General features: G+C 49.4%; 2 protein-coding genes across 4 annotated transcripts in view; both read left to right on the top strand.

The window, feature by feature from the left end:
* The window catches only part of HPS1 (HPS1 biogenesis of lysosomal organelles complex 3 subunit 1), a 30,202-nt gene extending 28,139 nt beyond the window's left edge, over positions 1-2,063 (top strand). For all 3 annotated transcript variants that reach the window (XM_023740665.1, XM_004370014.2, XM_023740671.1), the window contains 2 exons: positions 649-731; positions 1,282-2,063. In XM_023740665.1, the coding sequence (XP_023596433.1) occupies positions 649-731; positions 1,282-1,444 (246 nt within the window). In that variant the 3' untranslated portion in view covers positions 1,445-2,063. The remainder of the gene's footprint in view (positions 1-648; positions 732-1,281) is intronic.
* A 2,715-nt stretch (positions 2,064-4,778) lies between these two features.
* PYROXD2 (pyridine nucleotide-disulphide oxidoreductase domain 2) overlaps positions 4,779-12,953 on the top strand; it is a 30,422-nt gene continuing 22,247 nt past the window's right edge. Inside the window, exons 1-2 of the mRNA XM_004370013.1 lie at positions 4,779-4,917; positions 10,723-10,742. Coding sequence (XP_004370070.1) covers positions 4,791-4,917; positions 10,723-10,742 — 147 coding nt within the window. The 5' untranslated portion in view covers positions 4,779-4,790. The remainder of the gene's footprint in view (positions 4,918-10,722; positions 10,743-12,953) is intronic.

Genomic DNA, 12,953 nt, shown 5'->3' with positions numbered 1-12,953 from the left:
TTCCTTTGACCTTTTCCTTGGGGTAATAGGATGAACTAGGTTGTGGGGATGGGGAGGCTCAGATATGAATGCTGGCCACACCACTGTGCAGTCGTGGGTAAACTGCTTACTACTGCTGAGGCCATCTCCCCATCTGCAGTGGGCGTGTAGCAGCCATGTGAGCATTAGGTGAGGGTGTGTGTAGGAGCGCCATGATTGTGCCCAACACACAGCAGATGTGCTGCAGATCTTAAACCCCACCCCCACCACCACTTTTCTACCACCACGGGAATTCCCGTTTGGAGACTTGGATCTTTTGGTAATGCTTTGCTATCCCAGAGGCTCTACCTGACACCTCCCCGAGTCACCCTCAAGGCGGCCTCCACAGTGGTACAGCTGCTGGTCCAGGTTCACTCATGATAATGAGAGCTGCCGTTTTCTGAGGACTTCCCACGTGCCAGGCATGGTCTCTGAAGCTTTCTACCCGTTACCTCTAGTGTTCCTAAGGTGCTTATTGTTACTCCCACTTCACAGATGAGAAAACAAGGTAAAAAGAGGCCCCTCATTTTTCCAAGCACAGCAGGGCCGAGCCATGTGTCTGACTCCAGCCCACGCTCTCCACCACACCCATGGCCTCCCTGTTCTCACGGCCTCTTCCTCCTTCCTCAGGGCTACAAACTACAGATAATCGAGGTGCCTGTCCTTTCCGATGACTCGGTTCCCATTGGCATGCTGGGCGGAGACTATTACAGGTGACACCGATCCGGAGAACCTTTGGGAACAACGGGTGTATCCCATTCTGAGTGATATGTGGCAGCCTGCCTTAGAGAGTAGCTCTTCCCATCAGTGATGCCTCCCCCCAGGAAGCCAGAAGCCCACATTCCAAGCTCCTCACAGCCTGGGCAGATATTCCATGAGAGAGGAAGCAAGTTGGAAGCTCCTTTGCGTTTTGGCCAATCTTCCTGCTTGCCAAATCTTGGCAGCATTTGTAAACGTCCATGCTTGGCCCCAGAAGAATGTCCCTGCTGGCTCTGTGGTATCCCTGTGCTAGCACGCCGCTGCCTTCAACAGACCCCAGTGTGAGGGCTAAAACCCTACAAGGGTGGACAGTGGCCTGGGGCTGAGACTTACCAGGTTAGGTGCTTGGGGACAGGGAGGCTTCACTGGGCAGTGCCAGGGCCTGATGACATGAGTGTGGGCAGGGCGTTGGGGTGCTCGCCTGGTGTCAGAAGTGGTCACTGGCTTTGGGAGGATGGTGGTGGCCTGGGTTTTGAATCCTCTCATTCCTGTGTCCTCCCCCAGGAAGCTCCTGCGTTATTACAACAAGAGCCACCCAGCCGAGGCCGTCAAGTGCTACGAGCTGCTGGCCCTCCATCTGTCCGTCATCCCCACAGACGTGGTGGTGCAGCAGGCGGGCGAGCTGGCCCGGCGCCTGTGGGAAGCCTCCCGCATCCCCCTGCTCTAGGCTGGGGCTGACTGGCCTGCACGCTGCTCTCTGCATACGGCTCTCCGAGCCACCCACGCGTTGAAACATTCCCCATGGCAAATGCCACCTGCGGTCCGTCAGGGGTGGCCATCCTGGTGATGGAACAGGGTCCCCAGGACAGCCCCAGTGTTTCTTAAAAGAAGCTGTCTAGACCGCCCTCCATGCGGGGTAACCAGCAGGCCCCCACATGCTTCCCTGCGAAGGAAGAGGGACACCAGGGAGTGCCATGTGTCTCCTTAGAACAGCAGTGCTGCGAGGTTGGAGCTGACTGAGAACCACCTCTCTGTTCACCCCAGGAGACCAGGTGGCCGTCCCCAGTGCCTAAGGGGTCTGAAAACACCCTCCTTTCTGCTGTTCTCAGAGTGGAGAAGGAGCCCCCTCAGGAAGCTGTTTCCCTCCCAAATAAAAGGTGCTTCATTGGCTGGGATTGAATTCCCACTCTGCCACTTCCAGTCTGCGGCTCTGGGCAAGTTTCTTAAACGCTAGACCTGTTTCCCCACAGTTAAAGTGATAACTTCTACCTCACAGGTGGTTGTCCGGCTTACCGGCACCTGGGAGGTGCTCAATAAATGCTGGTTATTGTTACTGTTATTATTCAAACCCACACCTGCCTGTGCTTCTGAACTGCTTTGTTAGTGTCTGCGAGCCCTTGCTAAGTCCCCCAGTCCTGGTGGTTCTGCCCTAGGGCTGCGGTTCTTGATGTCCTGGCCCCAGGGTGCGATTCCCTTGATCTGCTGAGGAGCCCAGGCTTTGGTATTTGTAAAAGCTTTCCACGTGATTCTAATGTGCCCTGCACTGAGAGCCACTCCCCAGGGTACAGAGCCTCTCTTCTTACCAGTAATCCCTGCCCCAAAAAGGACGCAAGGACGAGAGACCGTGGGAGGAAGCGCACTGGGAGTGGGGAGGGGGTTCGTTAGAGGGGTCCGCCCCTTCTCACGCCCAGAGGCCACAGCTGGGATGGAGAGGAGTGAACTGGAGAAGCCAAGCATCCCCCACAACAAAGGGGTGCATGCATCTGTGACACCAGGTGTGTCCAGGTGAGCGTTTGCTCTTTCCCTTTAAGGGAACAGTCCTGGGGGGAATGAGGCACTGAAGGAGCTTGAACTGCACCTTGGGCAGAAGCCCTCAGTAGACAGCCGTGAGGAACTGTCACCAGAGTTGACTGGATCTGTGGCGCTGTGCTTAAGAGCTACAGCTGCTAACCAAAAGGTCGGCAGTTCAAAGCCACGAGCTGCTCCTTGGAAGCCCTGTGGGGCAGTTCTACTCTGCCCACTATGAGTTGGAATCAACTCGATGGGTTTGGGTTTTTTTTTTTTTTTAATGTTCCTCAATATTGTGGTTTTATGCATGGAAATTAAAAAGAAAACCGTGGGCAACACGGAAGAGCAGAAAAAAAAAATTCAATCATTTATTAATCTTTAAACCTTAAACCAAAAATATCCGCTGTAGTCTTCTTTAAACCAAATAACAGTTTAGCTTAGTTAGTAAATAATGTATGCCTTGAGCATTGTGCTCCTTTAAAGAACTATTTATATGGGATCAAATTGACAGCAGCAACTGGAAAGGTTAGGAAGCTTAGGGGGGTGTGAGTTTATGTTAGTGGGGGAGGAACATTTCAGAAAAGGAGGGTGAGAATGGTTGCCCTACTTGAAGAATGTAATCAGTGTCACTGGATTGTGTATGTAGAAATTGAATTGGTGTCTTTTTGTGTACATTTTGAGCAACAAAAAAAAATTTTAATTTGGAAAAAAAATCCAATCGTCTGTAAGCTCACCGAGTGGGTTGCCTAGTGTTTTGCCTTTTTAACAGCAGCAGGATGTGACATGGCTCGTTTAACCAGTGCCCCTCATTTTAATAATTCTTCAATATCATAAATAACACTGGGGTGAACATCCTGAATCGGGTTTTAGCAGAGATTCACCTGAGGTGTAAACTCCTGTGGGTTGCCTGAGTCGAGAGAGAGTAGAAGGGCCCGTTGGAAAGCACCCTTCCTCAGCACCAGCTTTCCCACCTACTCTCCCAGTGTGAGGTTCTGTCTAATCCCCGCAGCAATGGTAGATGACAGAGCACTTCACACACTCTCAGCTTCTGGGGAGCGCTTTCCCCTACAGCAAGGAGAATGGTCTCCTAACTAATGGGCAGAGAACAAGAGGCTCCTAATTCAAGACAGGCCAAAAGGATAGTAGGAAGGTATTTACTGATGTGATCTTTAATCCTTGAAGATTCTTGCAAAATGGGAAAGGCGCCAAAAGACAGGAGAGATGTCCAGGCCTTCAAAAGAAGAGGGCAACCCCAAGAATTGCAAACAGTGAACTTGCCCCAGGCCCCTGCCAGGGTCTTCGGCAGCCTGTTGTTAAGTGGAAGCGGTGAAGCCTGTAGGAGGGACCTCGTGGCCGTCTGTGGGCCAACATAGATGTGGCTTTTCCGTAGTGGTGCTGAGGCCCTGGCCACACTGATGGTGAGTGGTTGCCCCTGGAGGCTTTCAGCCGGTGGGCAGGCTGTGCCTCTGGAGGGCATGGGCTCTTCACGCCCTTCCAGGTGGAGGACTTGGGTTGGAGTAGAGTCCGCCAGGAATCTCTCTCTTCTAGTTCTGAAATTCCCACCTAGCACATCACAGACATTTGGTTCCTTCACGTGAGGCGAACAGCACAGCAAGGAGAAGGCTCTTTGGAGTCAAACCTTTTCTGACTTCATGGCCTTCTCCGAGCCTGGGCTCCCTCACCTGTACAGTGGAGAGCTCTGAGGCTCAGCCAGGAGCCTCTGGGTGGTACACAGTTAGGCGCTTGGCTCCTACCTGAAAGGTAGGTGGTTTGAATCCACCCAGGGATACCTCGGAAGACATTTTTACCTGCAAAAAATCAGCCATTGAAAACCCTGTGGAGCATAGTTCTACTGTGACACGCGTGGGGTCACCGTGAGTTGGAATGAACTTGAGGGCAACTGGTTTGGTTTATGGCCTCAATGGCAACTGGTTTGGTTTTTTGTTTTAAGATTAAACGAGAAGCTGCCCAAAATATGTTCAGCAAAGTGTCTGGCACATGGGGCCCTCTGATTTATCAGTACAGTAATCATTTTCCACAGTGCTGGGGGCACTCGGACTTCTGCCTGGTTAATAGGCAGCCTCCTTTGGGAGGTTTGCCCTGCCAAAGCAGAGCACAGAGCAACCTCTGCTTCTTAGTCATGGCCCAGAGCCAAGCACGGGAAGCTAGGCTGTAGTTCCTCCTGTCTTCCTGCTTTCTCCTTGCTCCTCCCCTGGCCTGGGGGCGGCACAAAAAGCTGATTGCAAGCAAAGTCCTAGTCTTCTGCTGCTCAGCACAGGGCAGAAATGGCCACCAGTTGTGGAGGTCTGGGCAGGGCGCTGCGTGCCTCTCCCCGCCCTGCTTGGAGAGAAACTCACTCTGGAGCCAGGGGACGCCTGAAGCCTGAGTATGATGCAGTGGTGATAGGAGCAGGTAACACGGGGCTGGGCCAGAGCTGAGGGGCGGGGGGACAGCCCTGTGCAGAAACCAGGAGAGACCCCTTCGTGAAGCCCCACCGCTGCTTCCCTCTCTGGGCAAAACCTGGCCAGGAGTTTGGGTGAGAGAGAGAGGTTATGGGGAAAGACCACTGGTCTGGAAGTCAGGCGTCCGGGCTCTGCCATCAACCTGCTGTGTGGTCTTAGACAAATCCTTTCCCTCTCTGGGCTTTGCCTGCCCCATCCAGAATGAACCAGGGAGGACTAAGTGAACTTAGAGGTTTCTACACATCTCCTGCAAAATTAGCTAATTCCCACATTTTTGAAAAGAGTATGGTACGTAAGGAGTCCCAGGGTGGCAGAAAGTGTTAAGCGCTTGACTACTAACAGCAAGGTAGGCAGTTCCAACCCACCCAGAGACGCCTCAGAGAAAAGCCCTGGTGATCTGCTTCCAAAAGGTCACAGCTACAAAAACCCTGTGGTATGCAGTTCTACTCTGCAGTCACGGGGTTGTTATGAGTCCGAATCGACTCAACGGTCCGTAAGGATTTGAAAGAAAGAGCCCTGGGACAATGTTAATCCCGCTGGCCCCAAGTGCCTGAGTTGTGGTCACCACCACTTCACCACTAAAGGTACCCATCCCCAGAGGAAACAGGAATTTTCCCATTCACAGAGGGGAGTTAGGAGAAACTAGAACGGCATTCCAGAGAGCTGTGTATCCACAGAGGGTGGCAGTCCCCATTTCCTTTCCCATCTGGGATGCTTGGGGTTTGCTCCATTTCCCCTGACACACTTAGCTGACCCCAGGCTGCAGAGGGCCAAATTCTGGGTGATGGGGTGAGGCTGTGGGGCCAGGACTAGGTTGTCTTCTCTCAGGACCTTCTGTTCACACTCACAAAGGGCCCCAAATTTCAACTTCTGACATTATTTCAGCTGGGTTTACACAGGAGGGCAATGGCAGGGCTGAAAGCAGAAAGGGCCACACAGCTTTAAGTTGCAAGTCTTCACTGCTGCAATGTCCTAAGAGCAGGAAGGTGCTGGTAAATGTTCAGTAGTCGTCTCTGCAGGGGAATAAAGTGCTCATATATGTACATAAACCCATCGCCGTGGGGGCGATTCCGTCTCATAGTGACCCTGTAGGACAGAGTAGAACTGTCCCATAGGGTTTCCAAGGCCGTAATCTTTATGGAAGCAGACTGCCACATCTTTCTCCCGCAGAGCAGCTGGTAAATTCTGAACACCGACCGTTCAGTTAGCAGTTGAGTGCTTAATCACTGCGCCACCAGGGCTCCTTTGTATATGTACATAAACCCAAAAAACCAAACCCGTAGCCGCCAAGTCATTTCTGATTCAGGGTGACCCCGTGTTTTACAGAGTAGAATTGCTCCAATGTGTTTTCATTACTATAATCTTTATGAAAGCAGATTGTTCGGCCTTTCTTCCACGGCACCACCGAGTGGGTTCAAACTGCCAACCTTTAGGTTAGTAGCCCAGAGCAAACCACTTGCACTACCCAGGAGCCCTGTGTGTACATTCATAGGTTGATTACAATTTACAAATAAAATAGACAGTACTGTTTGTTTAAATTCCATGTAGCCAGTTGATTCTCACTGAACGCTTTCTTTGATTTTTGCCAAGCCCAGTAGCCAACCTATGGTTGTCATTGATGAGCCAGGGTTGCTCCGACAGGAATGTTTGATATTTTTGTTTGCTTTAAAGAGTAGGATAAAGGTGAAACCAGTGAAATAACAGAGATGGCACAGTGGTTAAGAGCTGCGGTGTGCTATGGCTGCTAACCAAAAGATCAGCAGTTTGAATCCATCAGCGGCTCCTTGGAAACCGTAGGGGCAGTTCTACTCTGTCCTGTAGGGTTGCTATGAGTCAAAATCCGCTTGATGGCAATGGGTTTGTTTTTTGTTAGTTTATGTCAGAACTTCACTCGTTTGTAAGCGACGTCACATTTGCTCAGTTAAATAATATTGTTCAAAGACTGGATGAGTATTCCCTCAATTTTTTTGCGCTGTTCACAACAGAACAGCTAGAGACACAACACACTTTTAAGTCTAATCTGCATTATTAGTATTTTCTCCATCACTTTTTTACATCTGACGATCAAAACAATAAGTCATCCCTGATTTGTAGCGTTTGCTGATTTCCATGGTATACATTTACCCACCAAGGCCTTTTTCAAGCTACCGACATGATGTCACTGAATGTGGAGCTGATAATGAATGTGGAGAGCACATCATTATGTGATATGTCCCCCATACAGATACATGGGTGTAAATGACCTCAAGAGATTAAATAAATAAATAAATAAAACCATTGCTGTCGAGTCAATTCCAACTCATAGTGACCCTACAGGACAGAGTAGACCTGCCCCATAGGATTTCTAAGGAGTGGCTGGTGGATTTGAACTGCCAACCTTTTGGTTAGCAGCCGAGCTCTTAACCACTGAGCCACCAGGGCTCCTCAAGAGCATAAGTAATAGCAAAACGTAGTAAGATAATTAGGAAACAGTCAGTTTTGAGTACGAGTCCCTGGGTAGTGTAGACAAGTAAGTTCTCGGCTACTAACCTAAAGGCTGTATATTTGAATCCACTCAGAGGTGCCTCGGAAGAAAGGCTTGGCAATCTACTTCCAAAAAATCACAGCCTTGAAAACCATATGGAGCTCAGTTTCACCCTGAAACATGGGATTTCCATGAGTTGGAATCGACTCTATGGCAACTGATTTGGTTTTGTTTGAGTTTTGAGTATTTATCACCTTTGTTTTAATATGAATTACTTACTTGTAAGTTTATATAATTTAATTTTTAGTATTGGCTGTGTTTAACAACCTGCAGGCAGACTTCCTGGAAATTAACAATCCCCAGTCTGCTCTCATGAGCTGAAGGGAGCCTCAATAGGTGGAAGTGCCCCAGGCCTCTCAGCCTCAAGGAAGCCCCTGCCCTTCTCCGCCCTTGGTGGCACCCCACCACTGCCATCTCCTGGCTGGGGAGGATAGACACTCCCACCAACCAGTGGGAGTGGGTCTCAGGGTGTGAGTGTTTCCTTGACATTATGTCTTCAACTGTTAAACGTAACATAAAGCCTGTTTTAAAGGTATTTTGGGCTTGAGTGAGGAACGGAGGAGGGTCTTCTAAAATGTGATGGTCTCTGAGCCCTAAAGTCACACCTGTACCAAGAGCAACCTTGAAGCTGACCCTGACTTAGTCATTTGACTAATGTGTCTAGGAATGACCTGAGGAGCTTGTTAGAATGTGGTTTCCTGGGCCCTGGCCCTGGCAATTCAGATTCTTCCGGTTGGAGGTGACTCCTGGGATTCAGCATGTCGTCGGGCGAATCTGACGCAGGCGACCGCAGCCCACCCTTCGGAGAGCCTGTCTTCAGGGCAGTTCCTCTCGGAGGCGCGTGGTGCCTGCTGCCTCAGGATCCCCTGGGTCAGCCTGAGATTAGCTGAACCTGCAGCTGAAGACTCCTTCAAGAGGGAGGGGAGGCCAGGGAAGCTACCAGAGGGCTCAACCAGGGCTGGAGGGAGATGGCCAGAGGAGGGTCCTGGGCTGTTGGATCCTTTATCTTTGTCATTTGAGGTCTGTGCATTAGGTATGTTGATTAAACCGGGCCCAGATGCCTGGATGCCTTTGTTTTCCAGGATTTATAATCAGCACTAATTAAAAGACAAATAGCTACCATATATTGCAGGCCTGCTAAGGGTAGCTGCTTTACATATATTGTTGATTATCCTCCCTGCCGTATCCTCTCCAAGTTACATATAGAGAAGCTCAAGGTTCATGGGGGTTAAAATGGCTCTCGGAGGGCCACACCCTAGTAAATCGCAGAAGCCAGACTTGAGCCCAGGACTGTCTGCCCTGAATTTGCTAAAGGTATTTGAGAGCAGTGCTTTTCAAACTGTAGGTTGCAATCCATTCAAGCAGCTTTAAAAAAAAAAAAAAATTATGAAATTTTTCAATGATACCTAAAAATAGTATATCAACCAACATTAAAAAAAATGAAATAGGTAATATCAATGTGCTTATCCCATGGTTTGCTGTTGTTAGGTACCTTTGAGTTGATTTTCAACTCATAATGACGTCACGTGACAGAGTAGAACTGCCCCGCAGGGTTTTCTAGGCTAATAATCTTTACGGAAGCAGATCACCAAGTCTTTCTCCCACTGAGCAGCTGGGTGGGTTCAAACCGCCAACCTTTCGGTTAGCAGTCGAGCACTTAACCATTGCACCACAGTGGCTCCTTATCACATGGTGAGAGTGAATATTAGTTAATGAAACTTTTATTTCTGTGAAATCCATTGATATGTGGGGTGTGTGCCAGGTCATGATATATTTCTTCCTACGGGTCATGGTCAAAGAGATTTGGAAAACTCCATTTTAGATGTTCCTTTAATGATGAGAAGTCGGCTTGATGACCTCTAAAGTTCTGGGAGTCTCTAGGAGGAAATTTTAAAACTAAATCGGCTCAGTCATGAAGAAATCCATCATGTGGGTTGTTGAGCAGTTCTCCTATTTATGGAGGTTTGCCAAATTAACAGTCCAGCATTTTCTTCAAGTCGACACTGGGTTTAGGTTAGTGCCCAGATAACATGATCATCTGCTGACATCTTAAAGACCAAGAGTGACCTGTCACCAAGGACAAAAACATGCCAAGGGTTACAGATGAGTCACAGCTCCAGCTACCTGCAAACTGCAAGGACTTGTTCTCGGTCCAACATGTGAAGAAAGGAGGAAGTGGGCTCACCACAAGAACCTGTTTTCTCAACTTGTGGGTCTGAGACCACCTGCGTCAGAATCTACTTTGTAAGAAATCAGATTCCAGGTCCCTACCTCCAACCTCATGGATCAGACTCTCTGGGGAAGGGGCCTGGGAATCGCATTTACGCTAATTCCTCGGGCAATTCCGAAGTTTGCCAAAGCTGGAGAGCCACTCTCTCCCAACGGGCTTGGCTTCGAACATGGGATCCTCAAGCCACATCCAGGACCCTTAGATCACGGGCAGCCCTCCTGAGATAGTTAGAAAAAAACTTTACATATAAGATAGACAAATTTTCCCAGTCAGCTGGCACCCCTCGTTATGCTAGCACACCGTGAAGCTGTATGTGTTTAATTATTTCATTTTGAACTGTTTGTCTTTGTTTTTGTAAACTGAGGGTTGACAGAAGACAAACCGATGTGAATGAAGCCTCTTACGCACTGCTGTGTCCTGTGAACCACACGGGCGAAGCAAGCCATGCTTGACAGCAAATATCTCCACAACCTACGCCTGTCTGGATGCCAATTAGTGAACGTATGGGGTGGCTTTCATGCTGGACTAGCGAAGTTCCACACACTGGGTACCAGCTACCCCTTACCTTCTCTTCCCTGCCAAGCAGGCATGATACTCCCCCAGATGCAGTTTCCTGCTCACTCCTGAGTGATGTGGGCCCCAGCGGTGCAAGGCATTGTGGGATAGCTTCGTCTGAGGACCGTGCATTTCTCCTTGGCTCTTCTTCCTGCGTGGAGCCACTGAACACATCAGGGTAGTGGGACTTTTTTCAAGCCAGAGCAAGAACCAGCAGGGTTTTCTTACTCCTTACAGGCCAGGTATCCCATGATGTCAAGCTACATCCTGTTCTAATACCTGAGTATAGGTAGAGTGGGGGGTGGGGGAGTCACCAAGTTTCCGCTGCCTCACTAGAATCTTCATGGGTGTGGGGACAGGGGTGGGTGGTCGTTCTCCTCAAGGAATGTGTCCGTCTGCCCACTGACCAGTGTTGCTTCTCTCCCCTCTCCTCTATCTTGTTGCAGGACACAATGGGCTGGTGGCCGTGAGTACTGCTTCCTGTCTTGGCCCCGCATCACTCCCCCTGGGCACGCGGCTCTCAGCAGCTTGGGGAGGGGTGTGAGGAAGGGCACGATGACCACAACAGGGGACAAGAAAAGGGCAGGCAAGTCCACTCCCCCTGGTGCTGACTAGTGGCTGGTCAACAGCACATCCACACCAGTTCAGGGGGACTTGGAGGCTCCCCCTCCTCTCCTTTCCTTAATGCAAGAGGATTGTCCCCCATGGTCTCTGGGAGAGTCAGGGAGTTTTCAGAAGCAAGATGATGAGAAGTGGGAAAGCGTGTGACTGGTATAGCCTGGGAGACATGTTGGAGCCTAGGCACCAGGAATGAGTTTGGGGTGCTCTCTGACTTTACATCACGGGCAGTCCTTGTATATAGGGTCCACTATCCCCCACCTAGGTCGAGACCATGTACCAGCCTGGAGTACACAGCAGCTATACAGTCCAAAGTGTACCCCAGAGACAGAGAGGAACCCCAGGCTAGCAGAGGAGGCAGGGGCCCTGGCCCCCACACAGCTGATCTGAAGCTGAGCTGGGCCAGAGTTACCCTAAGTCTTTGTTTCTCAAACCTGAGTCCATGTACCCCTAGGAGGCCAGAGAGTGTGCTAGAGGGTATTCAGGACCACAAAACAAACATGGACCATCTTCCTGAAGCAGTGCCTGCTCTAGAATATCAATATAGGGGGAGTCAGGGAAGCAGTGTGGGGTTGCTGAGGGACTTCTGTTAAATCTTAATACTTTACCTGATTACCAATTTTCCTTGAAGATGTGACAGGGAAAGTTATGTAACTCAACCCATCAGTAATTTAAAACATTGATTCTATATTAATATAAACACTAGTTCATCTCTCAGCTCTGCCACTTTTATCTGTAAAGGTTAAGGCAAATCACTTAGCCCCTCTGAACCTCAGCAAAATGAGAATAATAACACCCACCCTTGCAGAGTTATTGTGAAGGTTGTAGATAATTTGCGTCAAGGACCAGACACATAAAGCTTTGCCCAAAGGGTGGCTCTTATCATTATTGGAAGTTTCCAGCTGGGGAAGGCTAGTGTCAATGCCCTTCAGCCAAAGACCACCAGGAACACACTTGTAGTTAAACAGAAGCTTAGCAAGGGTAACAAGCGCCCAGGGGCAATCTCTAAGCTTGCTGCCCCTACCCTGTCATGGGGGGGGCAGTAAGGAGTGGTGATTTGTCTGGCCCCCCCTTGGACTTGCACCTGGGAGCAAATGCCCCCCTCTAACTTCCCCTCACTATGCTTCTGCTTAAACACATTGGTTGTATTACTCCTTGCAGCAAGGGGAACATACACCATGGGGAGCCATGGGGTGTCTCAGTAAGAGGGTGCTAGAAAGAACCGATTATAGGGTTTGAGCTTTGGTTGGGTGATTTGAGGGGGGTCTAAGAAAGCAGGGGTTTACTCTAGATTGAATGCAGCCAGAAAACAGGAGCACTATAATTGGGTATCTCGATAAATCTTATCTATAGAGCAGGGGACTAGTATATAGCTGTAATTTGTAAAGAAGTAGCAGTTACTCATTTTGGCGGGGTGGGTGGGTGTTTGGTATTTTGTGGGTGGCGCAGACACCTTGGTTTTGTTCGTACTTAGACGAAATTGCAATGTGGGCTTGCTCCGTCTCATTTTATCATGGTCAGAGAGTAACCTTGTCTGAGGCTGGTGTTCTGTGGGATGGTTGATGTCTGATAGGAGAGTAACATGGCTGAGCTCTGAGTGCCAGGCTGGCTTCCGAATGTCAAGGGCTGCTGTGTTTTCTTTCTCATTAGGATACCTTAAGGGTGTAGATCCTGGGTTCAGAATGTCCGGGTTCAATTCCCAGCACCTCTTCTCATCAGCTCAATAACCCTGAGGGGAGCTATTAACCTCACTGAGCCTTGGTTTCCTCATCTCTAAAATGGGGAGAATCTTGTGGCTACCTCCTGGATGGCTGAGTGGGTTAACTGAGATGATGCCCACACAGTGTCTAGCACATAGTAGCTGCCAAGTAAACTTTAAAGAAATCTGATGTGTGAACAACACCATCCCCGTTGTCACACTGGCGTTGGTGGTAGTGGGAGGACCAGCATTCTAGGTCTGTAGATTCATGAATAGGTTAGTTTAACAAATACTTAATGATCACCCACTAAGTGCTGGAGAGAAATTAATAAAAACTCATTTGTTGCCCAAAACAAAGTT

Source organism: Trichechus manatus, unplaced genomic scaffold, assembly GCF_000243295.1.
Source record: "Trichechus manatus latirostris isolate Lorelei unplaced genomic scaffold, TriManLat1.0 scaffold00007, whole genome shotgun sequence".
NCBI lineage: Eukaryota > Metazoa > Chordata > Mammalia > Sirenia > Trichechidae > Trichechus > Trichechus manatus.
Note: the sequence above shows the minus strand (reverse complement) of the source record. Positions and strands in the feature narration are given on the sequence as shown.